Source organism: Drosophila biarmipes, chromosome 2R, assembly GCF_025231255.1.
Source record: "Drosophila biarmipes strain raj3 chromosome 2R, RU_DBia_V1.1, whole genome shotgun sequence".
Lineage (NCBI taxonomy): Eukaryota > Metazoa > Arthropoda > Insecta > Diptera > Drosophilidae > Drosophila > Drosophila biarmipes.
Window position 1 is genome coordinate 12,092,104 of NC_066615.1, and position 24,023 is coordinate 12,116,126.

Here is a 24,023-nt window from a genome sequence, read left to right on the forward strand (position 1 = left end):
GCAAATTGATTTTGCATCTTTAAGTGCGTTCCAATCCGCTTTCAACTGTGAAATGGGCTGGCTGCCTCGCCTTACGGCCTCCGTCCGCCTGCCATCTCAAAGTTCCGAACCGTTCTCATTGATCCGCTGCCGGATTTCCTTTACGCGTTGCCTCGTATCCCCAAAAGCCCCAGGTTTTCCCCGCTCAACCCAAGCCGTTTCCTCTTTCTGGCAAAGACATCGCATAAAATCGGCGTGAACATAAAAAGTTGCACGACTTGGAGTGAACTTTGGCTCGGCTCGTTCAAGTTTTTAGGTAACTTTTTCTGTTCAACTTTGGCGACTTGTATATAAGTTTGAGTGTTGGGTATGGGTAAGAGCACATGGACGGCGAGCAAGGTAAATACAGTCGAGGTTCTTGAAGTCCACCTCGAACAAATATTGAAAGATCATTTGAAAATTTCAATAGCCTGGGAAAATAGATTTTGTTCCATAAACCCTAAATCTTTGCTGTCAATATTCGTTCTTCCCTCTGCTTATTCCGTTCCCTCTCAAAATTAATCAAAGATACAAGCTTGCTTACTTCAATTTTTATTATTATTCTATCGCTATTTTAATTTATAGGCATTGTCACAGATTTGAAAAGGTAGTCAGAATTGTAATACTAAATTGTAATGACAATATTCTTGGAAGCAAGGTAAATTTTCGGTTAAAATGTAAGACACCAAGAAAACACGTTTTATAAACATATATAGAGTACAATTTTAATAAATATTGTTAAAAATAAGTACTTAAAGGAACCTCTCTTTTTACACATACTTTGAAATATTTTTCGAACTCCATTCTTAAAAAAAGTTAAATTCGAATTAGTCCACACAGCAAGATACGAATATTTTGCATATTTTTGGTTGTTGAGATTATTTGGTGCTCAGATTTAAGGTTTCTAGAATGATGGGCTCAAACATTAAGCTTCGATTATGTTCCATGAATAGATTTAGACATAATAATTAGTTTAAGGTAATCGTATCGTATCGGATCGTATTTTTACACCATCTAATATTCCAAAATGTTTGTTTTGGTTTTTGTATTACTAAATAATTTTTATCTGAACAAATTAATTTTTCGACTACGTATCTATTTACTTTATTATTTTAAACAAAGTAAGTATTGAAATTGCACCTTTTATTAGTGCAAAATGTATGTTTGACTTCTGTAAACCTGAAGGAAAAGGTATGAACTTTTTATCTAAAGTATGAATTTCTCCTTCATCTGAAATCAATCCTAAAGTTATTATTTTGAAACAAGTAAATATTAAAATTGCACCTTCAAAACTGTAAACTAGTTGCTTTGGCTTCTGTAAAACGGAGAGAAAAGGTAACAGGACAGCTGGAATGAATGGAACTCGGCGGCAGTTAATCAAATAATTAAATATGAACCTAAATATTTTTGATTAATTGAGGGCCGGGGTCCGGCAGGGCGGGCAACAACAAGAACAGCGGCGGCTACCTTTTGTTTTCACACAGCGCTCAGCATGAAAGCGTCGCTGCCGCCGCCGGCGTCGCAGCCGACGTCGCTGCTGGCGCTGGCGTTACCCAACCTTTTGGCCTCCCAGTCTCGAATATTTCGGTCTTATTTATCGGACCCTCCGCTTTGCGCTCGTTTCCGCCTTGCTGCCCGCATTCGTTGCTGCTCTCTTGCGCGCTCTCCCTCCTCCACTCTTCGCAGGCGCCAGAGACCCTCATACATAAATACATTTCGGAGTTTGGCTTTGCTTGCCTTTCGCCTTATGCTCGCTTGCTTCTCTGCCTCTCTTCACCGCTCTCTCGCTCGCATATGGCTTCGCTCTGCCGGCGTTATTTTGCCCTTCTCCATTCCACACATCTTCGTGCCCTCGCTGGCAACCAGTTTGCTATTGTACGTACATGTATGTATGTATGTACTGCATGTGGCCCGTTCCGTTTGGCCGTTTGTATATCTAACTGGCATCTCTGGCAACCTCACTTTATAATTCCAACATTATTTCGCATTACGCTGTCCCTATTCCTGCTTCCCTTCTGCCTATTCCCTTCTATCCCATCCCCCGTTTTCCGACCGGGAAAACTCGTGGTGCGAGGAAAGTGGTGGCGAAGCGGAGGCGAGAAAACTCATTATTATGCTCGCTGCGACGAAAGCAGCAGAAATTCTGACTCGACTGTTGGCCTGTGTGCGCGTAGATAAAAGCAAAGCAAGGCAATAACAAATGGCAGGGTTGTCGAGTGGCGCGATTAGATGGGGGTGTGAGGTACATTTTTAAGGTTGATATATGAATTAAAAGTTTTAAAAATAACATATTTATTCATATGAAAAAAAAATTGTACTAAAATATTTTATACTACCAAATAAGTTATTCCGTTTAAATTTATTTATGTATTTAATTTTATATATATATATAGCAAATGCATAGCCCGCATTTGCCTAAAAAGTACAAGTGAGTCGACAACCCTGCTCGCACTATTTGCCGTTTGCTAGCACATACAGATGCACCTTTGCACATACATACTCTCTACCGCACACACACTCACTCCTCTCCTTCTCTCTCTCTTCACCGATGGCACATTAACATCTGCTGTTGCGTTGCTTTTGCTTTTGTGGCAATTGCGATGCGATGATGAACACGATGATTATGCCGATGCTGCTGTTGATGCTCGTGACGTCAGAGCACTGCGTATTGGGAAAACTCAACTGGCAGAGAGATAGCTGCGTATGTACATCGATACATACGTGTATGTACGTGGCTGCGAGTTGTTGCTATTGCTTTCGGCATGCGCCCTGAATGCACGACAACAACAACGAATACGAGTACGGTCTCAACGCTTGTGGGGATTCGTTTTACGCAGAAGGAGGAGGCGACGGAGGGTGAGGAACGAGGGGAGAGCGAGAGAGAGGGAAACGAACGAGTGGCGACGACGGCGGCACACAAATTAAACTTAAATGCCCCCCATTCACTTGGGATGCTGCTACCGGAGTTGCTGTTGTTGCCCCAATCCTACTGCTTGCTCTTGTTGTTGCTGTTGTTGCTGCTCCCCTTGCAGTCGCCCGATTTAGTTGTTGTTGCTGCCGCTGTGGACACGACTTTGGCTTGGCTTGCTCTCGGTTCCACCGTCTTTTCACTCAGCGGCTCAAGACGACAGTGGAGCTTCAGTAGCATGGACGGATAGATCTCACATGGGATATGCAGAGAACTATAACAAATCTGTCTTGCTTTTCATTGATGTTCAAAAGCCGTCACAACTTTTATTGCGTAATATTTACACTATAAAGTCAAAACATTGGGTTTCCCTTTTGCAATCTTCAGTAACTCTGAAATACCACAAAATGCAAAAACTAAATAATATTAAAGTTTACAGTATTTTGTGTACACAGAAAATGTATACTTTAAATGCAAGTCTTCAAGTGAATAGAACATTTAGGTTATTTGATATTTTATTTTTTATTTAAAAATTATTTGATACTGTTTTCCAAGGAACTTGGGAAAATAAACTTATGTAAAACTAACAATTTTTAACCACAAATGTATTGATTTATTTTAAAATATTTTTTGTACGATCTTGTACTTATGAAGTATCTAAAGAGTAATTCCTGGAAGTTTGCTCAAAAATAAACTGTTTTTAAAAAGTTATACTTTAATATTGCTCTACAACTTGAACCTATTTTTAAGGCCTGACATCGAAGCCCTTATAAGGTACTCTTATAGAGTAAAGTATGTTAAAAGAAATCAGAAACAAAGTCAAAGTTACCCTTCCGCCCCGCTGTTTCATTTCAAATTGCGATTAGTTTGCCCCTGGCTGGTCAGACTGTAGTTTATCTTTCCCCAGTTTCCACGACTTCGACTCCAAGTCCGAATCCGAGTGCAAGTCCGTCGCTTTATCGCATTTATTGCTTCATGGGGTCTCAATTAAGCTGTTAAAACCAGTTGGGGCAATCTATTGCCGGGCATTAAAGCCAATCAATAATTTACGGCTCGGCTGGCGGAGTGGCAAAGACCAGTGTCGTCCGCTGGACAGGATGAGCTCAATCAGCCGCCGATGACGGCGGACTTAAGATGGCGACCGCCCGAGAGGCCAACCTGCTCCGGCTATCCAGAATCCGGATACAATCCACTTCCACATATGTACATGTATCTACACATTCGCCTGATGACGAGCGCGCGCTTGATGATTCCGCTCGGGGATTAGCGTCAGTTCGAGTGGTTCTAATTGCCCAGAGAGACGGATAGCTGATGGCGAATGGAACTGATACTCCTGGTGTAGCTGGTACCGGGGAAACTTGGGCAAAATCGCGGGACATTCAATACACGTAATAAAAACCAGCGGGGAGTCCGAATTCTTCATCCTGCCAGGGAAAAACTAAAGGGGAGGTACAGAAAGATCGGCTAATTGGATTTAATGTCCACTATTGGAAGAAAAAGTGACCTTTAAGGATATATTTCCCATCCTAATATGGATATAATCAATTTTTTGAATATTTGCGAGAGTAGAAAGCATTAAAAAAACACATCGAATAACACACCCTCGAACTTTTGTCATGTTTTTGTAATCCCTGAACCATGTACTTTCACAAAACTTCTTTTTACTTTCCAACTACAATATTTTGATCTATCTCCTGGAATTGAGTTACAAAAATCCGTCAAAAAACTTCACGTTTTCTGAAGGGATCTGACTCGTTTTTAATATAAGCAACAAAAGTTATTAGTAATGAAAATTTTGTGCTTTCCTTAAGTTTAACATTCAAAGTATGACTTAATTTTAATCTTAATCCTAGAATCCAACTTATGATATTTTGATTAAGGTTTCCTCAAATCAGAGAAATATAATATGTTTCGTAAGTTTACAGAGAAAATGAAGCCGTTGCATGAAACTTGCGCGCAAAAGGTATAAAGAAAAAATTCTATAGAAATACTTTTAAATTATTTTTTTCCATTAAAAAAGTAATTTTGCGCTTTGGATTTGGACAGAACAAATCATAAGCGTTTATTGTTTTTCAAACAGATTTATTTTCCCTGTCATTCTAAAAAAGTATCCTGTTTTTGTCATAATCTAATGATAAGTTATAAAGTAACCCTTTGAAAATTCCCAATAAACCATACAGTTCATTTAATCATGCAGCATAAATCACATTTTAAGTAGACAAATTCAATCCTCTTAAAAGTATTACTCATTCAATTTCATTATCACATTTTGTTTCTGATTCATGAGCTTGCGAACTTATCGCATTGGATTACTTGAATGAGTCATGAAATTCGATTCAAAACTCCTGAAAAGTGGATCGTTATCAGATTCATTCGCAACCATATTTGTTTTTTTTGCAAAAATGCTTGTTAAAAAATTCTTAATAAGTATGATCTGTAACGGTGGCTTAATTATGATTTTGTTGGATTTTTCGGAACAATTTTTGGAGTTAGCAAGCTCTTTGTTTTTATTCGTTGCATTTTTGAATTTAGAAAGTGTCTTATTTTTTGTAATTTTTGATGTTTTTGAAAGAAACTATTGCCTCGAATGTGCATATTAACATAAGATTGACAAATCTAAGAAAAACAACTTGAGATAATAACGCTTTAAATTATTAAATGATTTATGCCTTTCAGCAAAAATACCAAAAACTTTACATCGCTTCCAACATATATAATTTCCTAAAAACAACACAAACAAGAAAACAAACCCATTTTTTCTACATATGGCACCCTTCCTTTAATGGGGCGATTCATCCATAAAAATTTGCCTTTTTTACTAAAATAGAGGCATTCGCAATTTTTGTTTAAGTCTCCCATGATAGACAGTGACTTCTTTAGTTGGTTAGATGTCAAAATGTCTTGATAAAAATTAGTCCTCTTTGATATTTTATATTTCTGTATTAAGAACTAGTTCCAAAAACAAGAAAGTATATCAGAAATGTCTTGGGGATATAAACAATCTTTATCGTTTAACAATAAAGGAAGAAGGACAACAATATTAGTATACGAATTCTTAAGCATATTCATAAGAACGTTCTTAACTTCTCTTCTGAATCAACACCCACGTCCTCAGTGTTGTTCTAGATGGGGGATATGGAGGATACAATTAAATATGTATTTTGTTCGAAATTTTAATTATCTTGTACTAAACACATTTTTTGTATGTCCCCTTCACAACCAAATCCTAAAACGGCTTATGTTTTGTAGTGTTTAAAACCATAATTTTTAACGATTTTATCTACAGATTATGGATCGAGTCTTCTAAGCCCAGCAAACAATTATATTTGGAAGGGTAAGTATCATCAGGATCTTATATACATGTGTTTTAAAGTAAAAGTACTCCATAAACTTTGTTTTCAAAAACGTTCATATTTTTACTTTAAAGCCTACTTTAGTTTAACAAGCGGATGAGAAAACGGTTCTTGGAGTTGCAACGAAATTCGAGTCATTAAATGCTAAAAAATAGGTACTTTTGTATACATTTGTAGCTTTGGGAGACAGTGATTGTTGACTGTTTATAAAGAGTTCCCTTGCAAATTTCTAGATAAACATGGAAGAATCTTTTAGCAAAAGATACACGATACTCCCACGGACAAACTCATTATGCCGCTACTTTGCATGGAAAGTCACGGTTCGTTTTCTCTCGCAATTTATCCGTTAGATCTGCATTGTTACGTTACGTAAGCCCCAGCGTCTAACGGTTAATTCGCCAAGACGGAAACGAAGTTGCTGTTTTTATTGTTGTTGGCCGCCACTGATTGGAGAGCTCTCTTGCGCTCTCATTGTTTTTGTTGCTTCGCAGCTGTTTGTGGGGGGCAAAAAGGAAGAGCCGAAGGAAGAACAGATCCAATTTGGAGGCGTAAAGTGCGAGAGAGCGAGAGGGGTGCCGGTACAGCCGTACGCCTACGTGCAAATATGCGATTGCTGACGGAAATTGCAAGTTGCGATTGCACGGGCGCTATTCTACCTTGTTTGCACATGGTCTTATGTGCTTCAAACTGTTTGTATATGGATAAGAGGCCGAAAGAGTCATAAAACCTCTGCCATTTATGTACAGCCCTTTTTCCTCTTTCTCCTTCTCCCTCTTCGCCTCTTCCCCTCTTTCAATGCGTTTGTACATACAGCCACGAACAAAGAAACGGCTGGCAAAGCAGAAAAAAGAAAAGAGCCAAACGCCAACGCCGCCGCCGACGGCGACGCCAACGCGGGCAGCGCCCGACGAAGTGGCGACCGAAAACAGAGCCCGGCCAGAGCGTGTGCTTCAGTTCAAAATTTGCCTTCAACGAGAGGGGTTCGCCGACGCTGTGCGGAAGAAACAGAGCGAGCAAGCGAGAGATAACGCGAGCGAGAGCGACGCCCCGCAACGAGAGCAACAAAAGAGCCGAGTGCGTGCGAGCGAGACAGCCCACGAACTGTCCAGTGAGAGGCCGGCGAGAGCGAGACGGCCGATCGGTGTGCGAACGAAAAAGAAAACAAAGACACTCGCCCAGAGCAGTTGGCTACCTGCCTAGCCAGCACATAAGCGTGTGTGCGAGTGCGAGAGCGTAAATAGCGGCCGACGCGGGCAGAGTACATAGACGAAAAGCAGCGTGGTCGTCAGTCGGAAAAAAATACCCAAAGCGAACGGACGTGTGCGGTCGGTTGGTCGACACTCTTACTTTTATCGCAAATCAACCAAAGTGAAGCGACCACTAAAAATAACCGAGCATAAAACATGTGTTCACATTGCAACCGCAAGCTCAAAGCTTAGGCTGGCAAATAATACTACAAATAAAACGGGAAATTTGAAAGTAAATTTCCTTTGTGCGAGCAAATGCCAAAGCAGCAGTAACAACAACAAGCACAACAACGTCGGCTGCCCTATGTACGACGCGCGCGAGTGTGTGTGTGAGTGCGCGCAGAAAACATAGAGCAAAGCATAATACACAATAAAGGTGCCCACGAAAGCAGAGCAGCCGAAAGTGCCAGCGCGTGTTTGTGTGGTTAGCTGCCTGCAGTTTGGGCTTGAGCAGTGAAGAAGTAAAAATAAAATAAGAAATAAAGTGAAGTACAGTGCGAAGAGAGGGGGAAAGAGGGGCGAAAAACGCTGACTCAAAACTCTGTGGATTATTTACTCGGATTATTAGCCTGCCATTGGATTATATATGTACGCAAGGCGACCACCGCGATGCCAATTAACTGGCTGGATTATTAGTGGATTAAAAATTGGATTCCGAGGTAAATGACTGGCGTTTACCAACACTGCCCGCGACCGGCAGCTGTTGCGCGCTCCTCTCTCTCCGCTGTCTCTCCCCCTCTCTTTGTTGGCCCCAACAAGTGAGAATTTCGATTGGACACACGACAGTCGCCTGAAAGGGGAGCAGGAGGAGGGAGCGGAGTGTGTGCGACTGATTTTTACAGCTATTTCATTTTGCAACGTTTTCGTTTTATGTTTACGTTATGTACTCGTTTGCTTTGAATGAAAGTTATGTGCAGGCGTGTGTTTGCGAAAGAGGAGATAAAGCCGCAGTCTCGGGTCTGCATTCTCCGAATTTTCGCCGTTGTTGTTGTTGTTCATTGTCACAGTCTCGCGTTTCCCTTCTTTCTACTTCCCTTCGCATCCCTTCTCCCATTCCCTCTCCAACCCACACACACACACGCACACCGCACTCAAATGAGAAATTCCGCTGCTTGCGTTTTTTTTTTGTTGGTGTTATCCTTTTCATGTTGGTACTCACTCACATCTTTTTTGCGCGCCAGAATCCCTGAGATCTTAAAGCATGGGAATGGGTTCGAAAAAAAGGGTAAGGGTTCTCTCCTCTTGCATAACACTTAAGAGTGGTGTAAAAGGGGATTTAAAGAGCCTGCTGGCGGCTCTTTTTCGCCCTCTCGCATACTCACTCATTCATATTCCATTCAAATTCATATTCATTTTCATTTTCATCTTCTCCACACATATAATCCGCAGAGTTGGAAAAACTTTTTCGGAAAAGTTCGCCGTACGTACCTTGGCTTTTTACTGGCGCGTTGATGCAAAAACAACTTGAAATTGTTTGAAATACACATTTTTACGCCCCCTCCTTGCACGTACTTGGCATCTGGTTAAAACTCCACTCGGCTCCGTAATAAAACAAAACACCCCCTGCAACTCCTTCCCGCCCTCCCCTGTTCGCTCCCCCGAGTGCTGTGCATTTCAATATATTCGTATTCGACGTAGGCATTCCCATGGCAACTACAGCATCCATTATCGAAGGCCCCGCATCCATCGGATGATTGCAAATAATAGCTGGCAGATTGCTTTATGCCCGGCGACTCCTTTCAGTCTGCTGCTCAGGTCCCAGAAGCTTTAATTCCGGATGCCAAGTCTGCTTTTAATGTGTTTGGTGATATCTTTGGGTTCGATCATCAACTAAACTAACAAGAAATGTTAGAAATGCATTCCTACGATAGACATTTCTCGGCATAAAAATTAAGAATAATTTCTTAATTTCAGTTTAATTTAGTCGTAAAAACAGTAAATTCCGAAACGATCTATCTTGTTAGATAAAGAAAACATAGTATTATCAAACGACCTACTACATGAAAACTAATTCGCAAAACGACATGCAAAAGAAAAGATTGCGCTACACAAAAGTACGATCCCAGCGAGTTCATTAACTCGACAAGTTTTCCCAGAAAGCGAACATTTCCCCTGCCCCCATTATTCTTTTGTACAATTTTAAGACCGCGGGGAGCGAAGCTTTAAGCTTTTCCCCACTTCAGCTTATTGCTTTCCGCGCTCAGCCGCTGATTTATTTATAATCTCCAGCACACTCTCCGCCCGAAGTCGCTTTTCATTTTCCATTTCCCATTTTCCATGCGCTTTACTCGCATTTAATTTCAACTTGTTCCATTATCTATTTTGCAGATTGACGCTTGTGCGAAAAACAAAAGCGAATTTTAGCAGCGAGCGAGTATTGTATCTACTATGATGACGCCCGAGTCGAAGGCAATATCGCCAGCAGCAGCGAAAACAACAAAAGCAGCAGAGGCAGCGGCGGCAGCGACAACAACCATGGCTCAAACACAGCAGAAGTCGCAGTTGTCAACGTTGGCAAAGGCAACAACAACAGAGGCGGCAGCAACAACGACCACTAAGGTGGCCAAGAGCGTTGTCAGCAATGCAAATAGCAATGGCAACAGTTCCGGCAAAAAGCTGGCTTTGTCTCAGAAAGCAGCCACAGCAACAGCAACAGCAACAGCGGCAGCGACAACTGCGGCAGCAACAACTAATGATAAAATGCAAAAGCAACAGCAGCTAAAGCAGCAACTTTTTGCCGCCTGCAGCATTAAAGTAAAAAGTGAAAACACATTAGCAACTACTACAGCGGCTGCAACAACACTTGCCACCGGCAAAGCAGCAAAAACAATATTAGAAAACAGCATCAAGAAGGAATCGACGCCTCCGGGAGCGGAGTCCCTTGAGAACGCCGCCGCCTCCTCCTCTTCATCATCCTCCTCCTCCTCCACCTCCTCCTCATCATGTTCCTGGTCCACGACCAGGAGAGCTCCGTCCGAGGATGCCAGCAGCAATGGGGGCGCCTCCGCCGACGAGGAGAAGACGGAGGAGGACCAACAGGCGGCGGCGTCTTCGACGGCGACAACGACTTCCGATTTGGCCACAACTTCAAGGCCACGCCCCGTGCTCCTGACGGCCGTCAATCCGCACATCATCTGTCACCTGTGCCAGGGATATCTGATCAATGCCACCACCATCGTCGAGTGCCTGCACTCCTGTAAGTACATCTCCCTGTCCTAACTAACCCAGCTCGCCAGGTCAGTGACCTTTAAGCAGCCGAAAGTTGCCAAGTCCTTACAATTCTTTCTGCTCTACTCCCACCTCGCAAGGGCTCTAATTCGAAACTACCCTATTAGAGGAATGAAAACGTTGTCCTTAGCGCCCAATTCCCTTCACATCAACTGATGTAAAAGAAGAACTTGAAGAGATTAACTGGTGCTGGATCTTAGTCTTTAATGAAGGGCTTTAAATTGAAAAATAAGTTTAAGTTTCCATGGGACAACCGATTGGTATAGGGGGTTAAACATATAAACCCATGCATCTTTGACTCTGAAAGATATATAAGATTTTCTTTGGCACTGGATTTACTTAAAAAGGTCTTCACAACCTACAACAACCTTTTAAGAACTTATAAATATAATGATGCCCATAATATGATAAGATTTAATATAAAATGATATGATATGATATAATATAATATAATATATATTACTATGATAGGATATGATGGTACGATATAATATGATATGATATATAGTACCATGATAGGATATGATGATATATGATATATAACATATATATGATATTATTATATACAATGATATGTAAATTCCATTCAGTCATTCGAAATTCAGTTACCATCCTACATTATCCTTTAAATTTATGCCGTAGATCAGAGATTGAGATACTTGGACTTAATCTGCGGCTTGTAAATTCCGTGCAATGGCCAGGGATTAGACGATGCCAAGTTGCAGCGCCTAATCGCTTTGCCTTAATTAGAATGCCAACTGCCGACTTGGGCACCCCGCCAGCCCCTCACCCCTCAGCCAATGGCAAATACCAAACACCGAATGCCCATCCAAGTCCCAGCCTCCGCCTGTCTAGATGCTCTGCAAAATTGCCTAGACGCGATGAGTTATGTTCGCTTCGGGGGGCGGGGGAGTTCGCGAGGGGAGGCTTTCCTAGGGGGAGGTGGAGGAGTGGGCGGGGCAGGCAGTGCCACAGACGACACGCAGATGTTGCCGGGCGATAAGTTTGTGGGCACATTAATGGTCCCGGCCGCGGAGTACTTAGCGCGATTGATTGAGAAACTGTTGAGGCGGCGCAGGGCGAGAGATGATCTCTTCGAAGCGACCCCCTCCCCCGGCTGAAAAAACCCCGGATGCTTTATCAGCGACACAGATATTAACACAACATTAGCATTCAGGCGGGGACTAACTGCCATAAAACTAGCGAATGCGGCCATACATCACCGGAGACATTAAAAGTTCCCCCTTTTGCGGCGTAAGGTTAATTTTCCATTCAAGCGCTCCTTGTTCCCCGATTTTTTTTTTGCCGTTCGTAAATCTGGCAACCAATGTGTTGATAATGGACACTGGATACATTTGGTCAGGCTCATTTAAATCTGTTGGCCGGCAGGGACAAAACGAACCGGGGGCCCAGACACAGAGATACATGCTTACGTATGTAGAGCACCCGGGAGTCCCATCTAACTGTCAAACGAACCGAACCGAACAGGAGTGGGGACTGCGGACAGAGGACGGTGGACGATGGACGGTGGACTGTGGACAGCGGACTGCTTACTGGTGACCGGACGGAGGGACCTAGGACCGAAACTGGGCACCCAGACCCAGGCCAACCAAAACCAAAACCAAAAGCAAAGGCAACGGCAGAGCAAACCAAAGCGAAAACCGGACTGTGGCAGCAACAGCTGCCTTCGCAGGGCTCACTGCGAGAAATTTAGGGTGCCTAGAGGGTTTTAAATTGATACATAATATGATAGAATATACAATATATAAAAAAAGCAGTGATAATAGCTAATTCATGTATTAAAAAACTTATAAACCGATTACTGCATGCTTCCTTTGCGCGACTAGTATGTACACTGTATGTGTGGCGGTAGAGAACAGGCAGAACTATTGGCTATGGCCTTTTAATGGAAGCCTTTCACTTTCTGATATTGAGAAAAGAATTTGTAATGGTGGTCTATGTTCTTCAGATGTATCTAAGGCTTAGTAATTTATATTTTAATTATTTTGAAAGTGGTTTTTGAAGTATTTAAAAATGGTATTTAAATGCTATACTCGTTTTATTGATAGATATAAATTAAAAGCACAAAAACTTTGGCATAATATAGTAAGCTATTGTATTTAGGAGAGTGTAGAAGTGTGTCGATATTGAAGTAGTTGTACGATTATGTGAAAGATTTAGTGCGGGATATAAAACAACATAAATAAGTTATCTTTTTTACTTAATATGGGACTTCATTAACAACGACTAAATTAAAAAAGATGAACTAAATAAATCTGATAATTAGAACAGTGTATAAAGACAAGAAGTTAGTTGAGTTGGGATTTTTCCCCAGTGTTCTGATGCCGCTGCAACTCCTGCAGAATGCTGGCCGCTGCTCTTCCCGTCCGAGGCCATTTGGCGGGCAGTAACAACAATTTTTTTGCTGGCTTGCACACGCCACCACCCCACGCGCCCGAAAACTGCCAACTAACCCCCCCGGTTTTCCTCATCAGTGCGAATTTTTCCTTTTATTTCGCTCTCCCTGTGTGTGTGTGCTGTTTTTTTATTATTATTATTTCGGCATTGGAGCAAAACTGACGGACAAGCGTAACAGGCGGCGGGCCAGCTTGGACTGACTGACTGTGCGACCCCCTGGAAGTCTGTCCCTCGCTCCTGCCTTGTATATACAACCCCCCAAGCCCCAAGCCCCTGCTTGGTCTGCAGTTGGGTGACAGTTGTAGCGGGCAGGATATCCAGGGGAAAACTGGGGAAAAGTGGAAGAGGCCAGGGGTTGGGGGGCGGCTACGCAGACGGAGACACTGGCATTGACATTAAAGTCAAAACAACTTTTTTGCAGCACGGCACGGCACTCACTCCGCCCTGAAGGCTGTGTTTCCCTGTTTCTGTTTAATGTTTTCCCTTGCAACGTTCTTTTGCCTCCTTTTTTGGGTACGTGGGTGGGTGGTTTGATTGCGTTTCCTTGCCACTTTGTGGGGTGGCGGAATCGAATCATCGAAATCTGTTGAGTTTATTTATTTCGAATGCCGCCGTGTGCATCGTAATTTGCCTATTTCGCTGCCAAAGCCCTCTAATTTATACTCGTTTTTCTCTTCTTTTTACTTCAGTCTGCCACAGTTGCCTCATTAATCACCTGCGGAAGGAGCGCTTCTGCCCGCGCTGCGAGATGGTCATCAACAACGCCAAGCCGAACATCAAGTGAGTATGCAAGAGCCCTTTTCCAAGTATCTGAAGCTGTAGCTGTAGCTGTGTATCTGTGTAGCAGCAGTAGCAATCGTCTGCCTTTGACAACGAGCGATTAGATGATAGATACATAATGCAAGGTCGTGGGCTGCCGGGGCTTCCCCCAGGTGCTCGAGATTGTCTGTCTGAAAGTAAGTGGAAAAAGCAGTGCCAAACCTTTCTGACAGGCCCAAATGGGGCTTTAATGGGGAAAGCTGCTGCTGCGACGGCTGATAAAAGGGAGCCAAGTAAATTATTCAAGTTCTTGGCGAAATGGTCCCACTCAATATTTGATGTGCCGAGCATTCAAAGAACGAATCACAGGCTTTTCACGGCTTTCATTAATCAATTTGGCTGCTCTTTATGATCTGTTTTTCATAACCAGTCGGGGGGAGAACATATTGATTGAGGGGAAGCTGCAGAACATAATCTTTTCTGGTATCAACACTTATTAAAGCTCGATAAAAGCGGAATTAAAACACCCTCAAATGGAATACTTAATCCCAGTTTTGTCCAGAGTCAAAGGGCCAATTGTGAATGACGTTTTCCTGGAAGCTTTCTTCCTATTATATGATGTGTCTGCCGACTAATATAATCAGAAAATCAGTACAAGATTAGCTTTCCTTTCATTTTCCCGCCTCTTTCCCAACCACAGACGTCACGGACCGTGGCGACTCGCTGTAGCTTATAGCAATTTTGTCTTAGATTGATTTTCCCCAGGGGGAAAGGAAGGCACTCCTGAACCCGAGTAGTTTCTTCCTAAATGTTTCTCCACTTGGACCACACAACTTTTGGTATCTCTGGTGGATGAGTGGCGGCGGTGGTGCCGCCAAAGTTGGAGGTAAACGAAAGTTGATCAAAAACCTTTGGCCCTTGGTGTGGGCCCCAGAAAGAGCCTGCTCCTGGTCTCATTTTCCACCGCTGCGAGCAAAGTTTTCGCCTGTGGTTAACTTTATTTGACGGAGCCCAGGCATTTTCGGGAATGTCTAACTGTCTCGTCTGAGGCACGTTTCAATTCATTCCATTCCATTTCGCTGGGCGTAATGAAAAACACGTTTCACGTTCCGAGAGCTGAACCAGCGAATATATCTATTTAAGCCTTGGGCCCCCGAGCAGCTTTAATGGGAGTCTGTATATAGAGAAAACCACCCGCTGGCACCCCTCCCAGCCCCCTTCCTCCTCCCGTAACAAGTGGCACGTTGTAATCGCTGCCACACACAAAGAGATAATGAATACAAATTCAAAGAGCGGCGATATCGTTGGCACAGGGCTGAGCAAATGAAGACCAGGTGAGCAGGTGAATGAATGAACCTTTTCGGGCTGCCGACCAAATGGTGTGAAGTGGTGCCCTATGGATTGGAGCCGGTTACACGGAGATAAAATGACGAGCTACGCATCAAGTCCGCGTACCAACTTGCACTGGTCTATAGAAAATGGAATTACAACCTTTGACTTGCATAGTTTTATCTTGAAAAGCTGAAATTCTGTGTATTTTGCACTGTTATTAGTGTATGTAATCAAGTTTTCTAACAATAATAGCCTTTGGTTATGTAAAATACGGACAGCATCCTTCAGATTTGAGAAGTTATTTCAATTTAAAGCACCTAGTCTGTTTAGATTGTCCAAAAAACCACCTCTGACCATTCTTTTTCAGTTTATCTAACTGAAATATTTGGTTTCTCAATATTTATGATGCTGGCAAAGCAAACATTTTCAGTTCTGGGGCTAAAAATTCCTCTTATGGATCTGTTTCAATAGCGTAAGATGAACAATGGATTTCCGAGAATCATAAAGATCTGAAATGTTTGATTAAGTTAGCTTGCTGGTCATAGTTGGGATCCTCGTTTCTCGCCGTGTAGATATAGAGCCGAAGATATAGCGGGGATTTCGGTGGGTTCTACAAACAAGTGCCCTTTGTATGCCGCTGGCCATGTTTTCCATGAATTTTTAGTGGTACTGTAGTGGTAGTCCCGGGTCTCCAATTAAATTTATTGCAAAAGTTTATTGTTTGGCCCACCGAAAGGCGGAGAGGCAGGAGCAGGAAAGGCGGAGAAAGGCGCGGCGGGAACACAAAAGAAAACTCGCTCAGTTTGTCTTTACAAAGGTAAACACAAAACAACAGCGCTGAGAGAAAAGATGAAGAAAAAATAAATGAAATGAACTAAACCCAGAGCTTGAAAGTTTCAACAGCTACAGCTCGAGCTCTTTTGTATGTGTGTCAGGGGCCGGCCATGTTCTTATTGCTTTACAGCCCCCAAAATCATCTGATATAAACTGCGAAGAGGCCAGAGAGGAAAGAGCAAAAAACCAGAAGTATAAAGAAACTGCAACGACACGCATTTCCAGGAAAACCGAAAACAAATCCAAGTGCGGCTGAGATAATTAACGGGCGGGTCTTGCGCCGGCCCGAGTTTGCCGTCGGCCAGAAGCAACGACGACTGGCAGCAGCTGACAACAACAAGCACGAGTGCGAGCTGGCCAAGGGAACTACCATGCCATACTACCACTCCGTGCCACTCCATACCGCACTATGTACCATAATAGCAACTGGGCTGGGTGACAGGCGCGCGAGGGAGAAGGAACGTCTGGCTTCTGTAGGATGTCTTTTTTCCATAATGTTTCCTTCATCCTTGCAACTGGCATCTGAAAGTGGCAGTTGAGGGGAATACAAGTTGCTCTGGCCCAAGTTTGATCGAGTTATAAAAAAATGGGCAGCAAAACGGGTTAAAACTCACCAAGTTTTAACGTTAATTGAGACATTAAACTAATCATGAGCTATCAAAGCTGACTTTATTTGTAATAGGTTAAACGGTGCTAAAACATATGATCTAATACCCCATAAAATATTTATTATAGATTAGGGTGTTCCATGGTAAAATTGAATAAAAGGTAAACCTTAAGGTAGACCTTAACATAGTTACATTGTCACATTTACAAGGCTTTTTTATATTTCATTATTGTACCCATAAAGAAAACGCAGATAAAACACACTGTTTAAGGTCCTATTATCTAGTTAGTGTTTTGGCATCCCGCCATTACCTTAATTAGATCAAACTCCTCTTTATCACTCATCTCCAATTTCGTAGTTAATTAATACGACTGTGAGAGGATGCTCCCAAATAGATCGATTGGAGATAGCCTCCCGGCAGCGATCGATAAATTTACGGCCCGGGGCTATGTAAATGAGAGCCATTTCATTCCCAGATCCCGAGATCCCGAGTCTCCGATGACTCGGCCCTACCCTTACCTAATTCCCCGACCTCCTCCTCCTGCCATCGCCCCGCTCTGTTCTATTCAAGACCTTTTTCGGTCCTCGTCTTTCGTTATTTTGGTTGAAATGATTGAAGTGAGCGCCTGGCTGCCCGGGGCCGTAGATGTATTCAAAGGCGTCTTAGGGCCAGCGTTGCTCGGTTCCCGTCTCAGATGGTGACCGTGTGTGAGTATCTGGGGGAAACCACCACCACACCATCACCACCACCGGGAAGCACTATCACCACTATAGCATCGTCACCAGCGCATGCCAAGGAATACCTAGTCGTCCGTCCCCTCCCTTATTTTTTGTACGCTTTTTGTGTTTGTTGCGTGCCATTGAAGCAATAGAAAATTGCATCTGCCGCCTAATTTGTACAGGCTGGTGTGTGCCTCTCTCTTTTGCTCCCGGGGCAAACAAAGCCTCATTTCCGCGCCAAGGAAGTCGCCAGTCCTGGTCGCCCCGACTCCTTGGCTTCTGGGTACGGTGACTTATTCCATTTCCCGGCCTTTCCTTTGTCTGCGTTCCATTTCACTGGGCCCGATGCATCTTCTTCCCCCTGAAAACCCTTAAGACTTGCCATTCCTAATCCGTTTCGTCATCTTCTTCTCCTGCAGATCGGACACCACGCTCCAGGCGATTGTCTACAAGCTCGTGCCGGGCCTCTACGAACGGGAGCTGATGCGCAAAAGGGCCTTCTACAAGGATCGGCCACAGGAGGCGGCTTTGGCCACGCCCGAGCAGCGGGGCGATGACACGGAGCATCTGATCTTCAGTCCCTCGGACGACATGTCGCTCTCGCTGGAGTACGCAGAACTAGGGTATGTATCTTAATGGTTTAGCTAGTTTAGGTTTCTAAAAAGTGATATATGCCAAGAGGATAGACCGTTCTGTTATGACAGATTTACTAATCTATGAATATCATCCCCCCTATTCTCTTCCTCAGCGAACTGAAAGCGGATTCCGAGTCCGAGTTGGTGGACACACTGCGTCCGCGGTACCTTCAGTGTCCGGCCATGTGCCGAGTGAGCCACCTGAAGAAGTTCGTGTACGACAAGTTCGAGATCGATGCCCAGCGCTTCAGCATCGACATTATGTACAAGGTCAAGACAATCGTGCTGCTGGACTACTACACTCTGATGGACATTGCGTACATCTACACGTGGAAGCGGGATGCACCCATGCGGTTTTACTACCGAGTTTATGAGTCGCCGCAGCCGCTGGTGAAGCCCGCTCCTCGCCGAGTGCTGCCACTGAAGCTGGAGAAGGAGGACAAGGAGAATCAGGAACAACAGCAGCTGGCAGTGGAAGCAGCCGCTCCTCAGAAGGCGGAACTTGCTCCTCTGCCCGAGGTTCAGGCTTCGATTAAAGTGGAGCAGCAGGAGGCCATCAAGGAAATAGTGAAAGAGGTGGTCAAAGAGGCGACGACTGCACCACCATCACCCACGACGGAGCCACTCAAGCTGGTGATCAATCGAAATATGCTGGAGAAGCGCGATAAGAGTCACTCGCCGCAGACGAGCTCGAAGTTGTCCTCGAAGAATTCCCCCCCTACGCCCGTTTCCTCACCCTCAGAGCCCAACATCAAGCTGAAGATCGATCTGTCGAAGCAGAACAGCGTGACCATTATCAATATGTCTGATCCTGAGCGCAGGGAGATTGTGAAGCCGCTGAAACCCGAGAAGGAGTCGAGGTCCAAGAAAAAGGACAAGGACGGTAGTCCGAAGTCGTCGAGCAGCTCGAGTTCCGCTTCGAGTGCAGAGCGCAAGCGCAAAAGTCCCAGCCCCCTGACGGTTCCTCCGCTGACCATTCGCACGGAGCGCATCATGAGTCCCAATGGCGTGAGCACCCTGAGTCCAAGGGTCACCAGTGGAGCTTTCTCCGAGGATCCCAAGTCTGAGTTCCTGAAATCCTTCGCTCTGAAGCCCATCAAGGTAAAGGTGGAATCCCCGGAGAGGATGATCAACAGCAGGGCCATTACCCCGCCTTCGGGTGCCTCGCAGCAATTACCGTCACCCAAATCCAAGGGTAACTTGGACGATAGCATGCTAATGAAGCCGCCCAGCTGTATGCCGCCAAAATCGATTGCTTCCTCGAAGAGGAAGAGCAAGGACCCAGTGAAGGCGGTGTCCAAGAAACCGAAGCTATCGCCCCCACTCCCGACGGTGGACTTTAAGATACGCCTGCCTGCCACCAATGGCAATCCTCCCGCATCGGCGACTCCCAAGATAGAAAAACCTTTGATGCCGCCGCCGCCCAAGCCACCAATGCTGGCTCCCCGCAAGATGTCCACCTCCTCCCAGTTTGCCACGCCTCCCTCGCCCATGCATCATCATGGCGGAGTGCAGATGTCAGCTCCTGGTAATCGGACGCCCATTGCCAAGCGTTATCAGCCCATTCTGCCGAAGGCTTCGCGTCCAAATCCGTTCGCCAATATTCCAAATGATGTCAATCGCTTGCTCAAGGATGCCGGAACCGAAATAAAGTCGATTGGTGGAGGATCCGGAGAGAATACTACACAGAAGTCGCATGTGTATGGGCCCAAGAGCGATACAAAGATGGGACCACCGCCTCCGCCAGCAATCTCCGCCAATGGAACCGCTGCCCTTCAGGGTAACAGGAGCCTGGGAAAGCAGGGAAGCAACTCGCCGATGTCGGGCCCCAACAAGAGCAACAGTGCCAACAACTATCTGAACCTGGCGCTGTTCAATTCCAGCAAGTCCAAGGGCAAGGAGGCGCCTCCTGGCTGCCGCACTCCCATGTACACGCCCAACTCGCCCATCTACTCGCCCAGCTCGCCGCAGTATGTGCCCAGCTACAATATCCCAACGATGCCCACCTACAAGTACACGCCAAAGCCAACGGCAAATGCCGGAACTGGAAGCGGCGGTGCCGCCAGCTACCTGCAGAATATGCTGGGTGGCGGCAGTGGAGGATCTCTCGGTGGACTGTTCCCCTCACCGCCCACCAAATCCGATCAGAATACCAATCCAGCTCAAGGAGGCCCATCTGCGGGAGGCAACGGCAATTCGAATGGCAATCTCTACCTGCCCAACGAAGATGCACCCGAGAAGCAGCAGGTCAAGGTCAAGTCGCTGCTCAACTCATGCAACATCAACATACCCTCTTCGCTCTCGATCACCATCTCCCGGGACAATGGAGATCCCTCGTCGCCCAGCAATGGCCAGCATCCCAAGCACAAGAGCCCGGTTAATAACTACATTGAGATCGTTAAGCTACCCGATCAGCCACAGGATCAGGCTCAAGCCGCCAAGGAGGCTCAGAAGCGACAGTCGCCACCTGTTGTAGCTCCCGGACCCCTGCCCGCAAAACTGCCACCTCCGCCGCCATCAAAGGCTATTCCCTCGCCGCAGCACCTAATATCGCGCATGACGCCGCCCCAGTTGCCCCAGGTGACCACCCCTCCGCCGCCAAGTGCTCCTCGTGTGATCTCTCCACCGAAAACATCACCTCCTGCCAATGTCGCCAAGGGAACGCCCTTGAAGGCAGTGCTTACGCCCACGCAGGGTGACAAGAAGACACCCAGCCCGGAGAAGCGGACTGCCGCCCAAATGGGTAGTCATTCACCAACGGCCAGTGAAAACAAGTCGCCCAAGGGAGGAGCAGCAGGAGGAGCAAATGCGGGAGCGGCCAGCCAGAATGGAGATCCTGCGGCCAAGAAGTTCCGCCCTATCCTGCCCCGCCAGAATGCCATGCCTGAGCTGGCACCCAAGCTGCCAACGCTGGCTCCTCCGTTTGGATTCAACCCACCACAAAATCCGGCCACCGCCAAGAAGGTGCCACCTAGCAAGAAGTCACCGAATGCTGCAGCCACTGGCCACCAGCAGCCTGGTCAGCAGAAGCTAGCTAACGGAGGACCCCAGCAGCAGGCGCCCCAGAAACCCAGTCCGCCACAGAAGAACCTACAGCAGGGTAAAAAGGTGGCGAAGAATCCGACGCCACCGCCTCCATCCCTGCCGGGAATGGGCAAAATGTTGCCCCACCCCGTCATGCACGGCCAGAATGCCCCGCTCAGCATTGCCTCCAGTGCCAGTGCTGCGGCAGTCGCCTCCGGAAAACTGGACCTGACCAACTTCATCAAGGAGAACCTGATGAGGGTGCAAGCGGCGCAGGCTGCCCAGGCGGCGGCCGCTGCTAACCAGTCTAATATGATGTACAACTTTGCCCAAATGGGTCACATGTCCCCGGCGATGTACGGCTACCAGCAGGCGTATCTCATGGAGCAGTTGTCGCGGATGCAGCGCGCCGGAAACGAGGTGTTCAACGATTACCTGCAGAAGCTGCAGAGCGCCGCCGCCACCGGGGGTACAGGCGCCGGAGGACCGGCCGAAGCAGAACTAAAACCGATGCTACCCACGGTGACGTTGCCCAGTCCGGGTGCCACTCCGCCGGCAGCCAGCCCCAAAACATCGCCTCTGCCGGTAGGAAAACTTGCGGCAGCGGCGACGGCGCCCCAAACCAAGGGGAACAGCAGCAGCAGTGGAGCGAGTGCACGGCCACAGACGGCGGCCACTGGCACCAGCGGGGCAACAGCCTCTGCCGCCTCCTTGCCACCGGCCACCAAGAGCAAGTGAAGGAGCGGAGTCGCTGCCACTGCTGCAACCCCCCACGTAGCTCTAATTAATTTTTAAAGACCTTGTTTTAGTTATTCATTTGCGTTACCCGTTCGTTCGTTTGGGCCTTATCAGGGCCCACGACCAGAACCAATTCCTCGCCCTAATTACGGTGGCACGAAATCCAACCCCTGCACCTGGGGGTGGATTCTGCTCACCCAAAAAATGTTACGCATCCAGCCGAGCGTAAGCTGCCCCTGGTAGTGCGCCAGTGCTCTGTAAATATATACATTAAACCAAGCAGATTAGATCTAGACTAAGCACTGATGTTGAATTGTATTAACAAGAAGTATAAGAAACGGAGGATAAGACAGCGATTCAGAATCGAAATAAATGCAGATATACGAATTATATTTATTCATTTCCGTAAGCTAAGCTAAGCCTAAGTGTAAATACCAGCTGTAAGATACCATTTTGTATAATCTGTACTAAGCAAAATCAAGCGGAAAAATAGAAATCTAATTTATGCCAAAAAGTCGACGTCTTTTACTGCCACTTCCTGGTTCTCCGTGACTTTGGCTGGGCTCCGCGCACACACAGATACGGGCTCGGACAATGGAATGGCCCAATCCCAATGCTAATCAACTGGCCAAGGTCAGAGGGCGACCTTCCCCGCAGACCGACCGCTGCGTTTCAAGCGTTTCGAGCGTTTCTAATCTGCCAATTCCCTCTGACTGTCTGGCGGCAAAAAAAGTAAATGTCAAAATGTCTTTAAAATGAAAAATGTCCGAACATTTTGAACATCCGACCGTTCGAACCGTCGGAGACAAAGGGAATAAAGATTATATTGGGTTTCTCGCCTGCACGGATGCGAGCCACGGAGCCGAGAAAACGGACGGGATGGCTGGATTTTCACGATGTCCGTTCGAAAAATTCAATAAAAACGATTGGAAATTCTGTGGCCTTTGTTGTTGGCTCGCCCTTTTACCTTTTCCTCTCCTTTTCTGCTTCTTTTCTGCCGGTTTTTGCAAAGTTTCCGATTTCAAAACTGGGCAATTTTCACGAATGTGTCCCAAAAGAAAACCAATCCGACGTCTCGAATCTAATTCGTATAATGAATGTGATAAGATAGAGGCACTCGGAGAAGGGATGAAAGAAACGTATGTCGAGAGGGGTTGAGATTAGGTGAAAATTGCTCTTCGCCCCGAGAGATTTATGCTGCACATGCGGTATGCGGTGGGCGGTATGCGGCAACTTGCGAGGGCGGGCTCCACTTTGCTCCGAAAACAATTAACGTATGATGCCCCAGAAGGAAAGTTATCTTGGGGATCATCATCTGGCCTCCATAATTTATACGATTGTGCGGTTTAAGCCGAAAACTCCAATTACAATAATTAAAGCTCTGGCGCAAAGTTTACCTTCTCTCGCCCGGCGAAAAAGGAGAAACCACACGAGCGAGCCCCCAATTTCCACCTCCACCTCCACTTTTCCACAGCCCGGTGCAAAACGCCCCAAGTGGGCAGGGCCCATGCGAAAACCAGCTTAATACGAGCGGCTTTTAGCGCATTAAATGGGCATTTATAAATCACTTGGGGAAGTACGAGTGCGCGCTCTGAAGATGCGAAAGCGGGCAACGCAGTGGCAATTACAAATGCAGCACTTCCCTCAGGTAGCCCGTGGTCCTCACACGTGGGACACTTCCCATATGCTTTTCGGTATAATAATAATGAATATTACATTTCAAAGGCCACGCACAAGTCATAACTTCATCCTCGAGTGGTGGAACACATGCGTAGAACGGACCTGAGTGTAGGGCCACAAAGTATCTACTAATGCTCGCAGATGGTTCCCCAATGTATGATTAATCGGAAGCAGCAGCAACAAATGCTTAACACATCATTTGGCAATAAATTATTCAGCTCTTCGCATTGTTTACTTCGGTAGTTAAGCGGTCGAAGTTTTCTACGCTCTATGGCCCAAAAGCCAAAATATAAAAGGAATTTTTTAGAGCAAATTTTCCCTATCATGGTAATAGTGAACCCTATTCGAAACAAAACATCTTGATTGAATGAACATCATTTTAACCTTTCCCAATACTGTTTGATTTAAAATGATTTTTCACCATATTTTTAATTCTTGAATAACCCAGTTACATTTATCATAAGTCAATGGTAACTCCAAAGTAAGTGACATATTTCTAAATATGGTAACAAAAGAAATTTT

At 45.6% G+C, this 24,023-nt stretch overlaps 1 protein-coding gene across 1 annotated transcript; it reads left to right on the forward strand.

Annotated features, from left to right (window-relative positions):
• Window positions 1-7,258: 7,258 nt before the first annotated feature.
• LOC108030267 (polycomb group protein Psc) lies at window positions 7,259-22,335 on the forward strand. The gene is made up of 5 exons (XM_017103090.3): window positions 7,259-8,185; window positions 9,855-10,722; window positions 13,862-13,952; window positions 17,844-18,047; window positions 18,173-22,335. The coding sequence occupies exons 2-5, from the start codon at window positions 9,915-9,917 to the stop codon at window positions 21,819-21,821; spliced, it is 4,752 nt and encodes a 1,583-aa protein (XP_016958579.1). The 5' UTR covers window positions 7,259-8,185; window positions 9,855-9,914; the 3' UTR covers window positions 21,822-22,335.
• The last annotated feature ends 1,688 nt before the right edge of the window (window positions 22,336-24,023 follow it).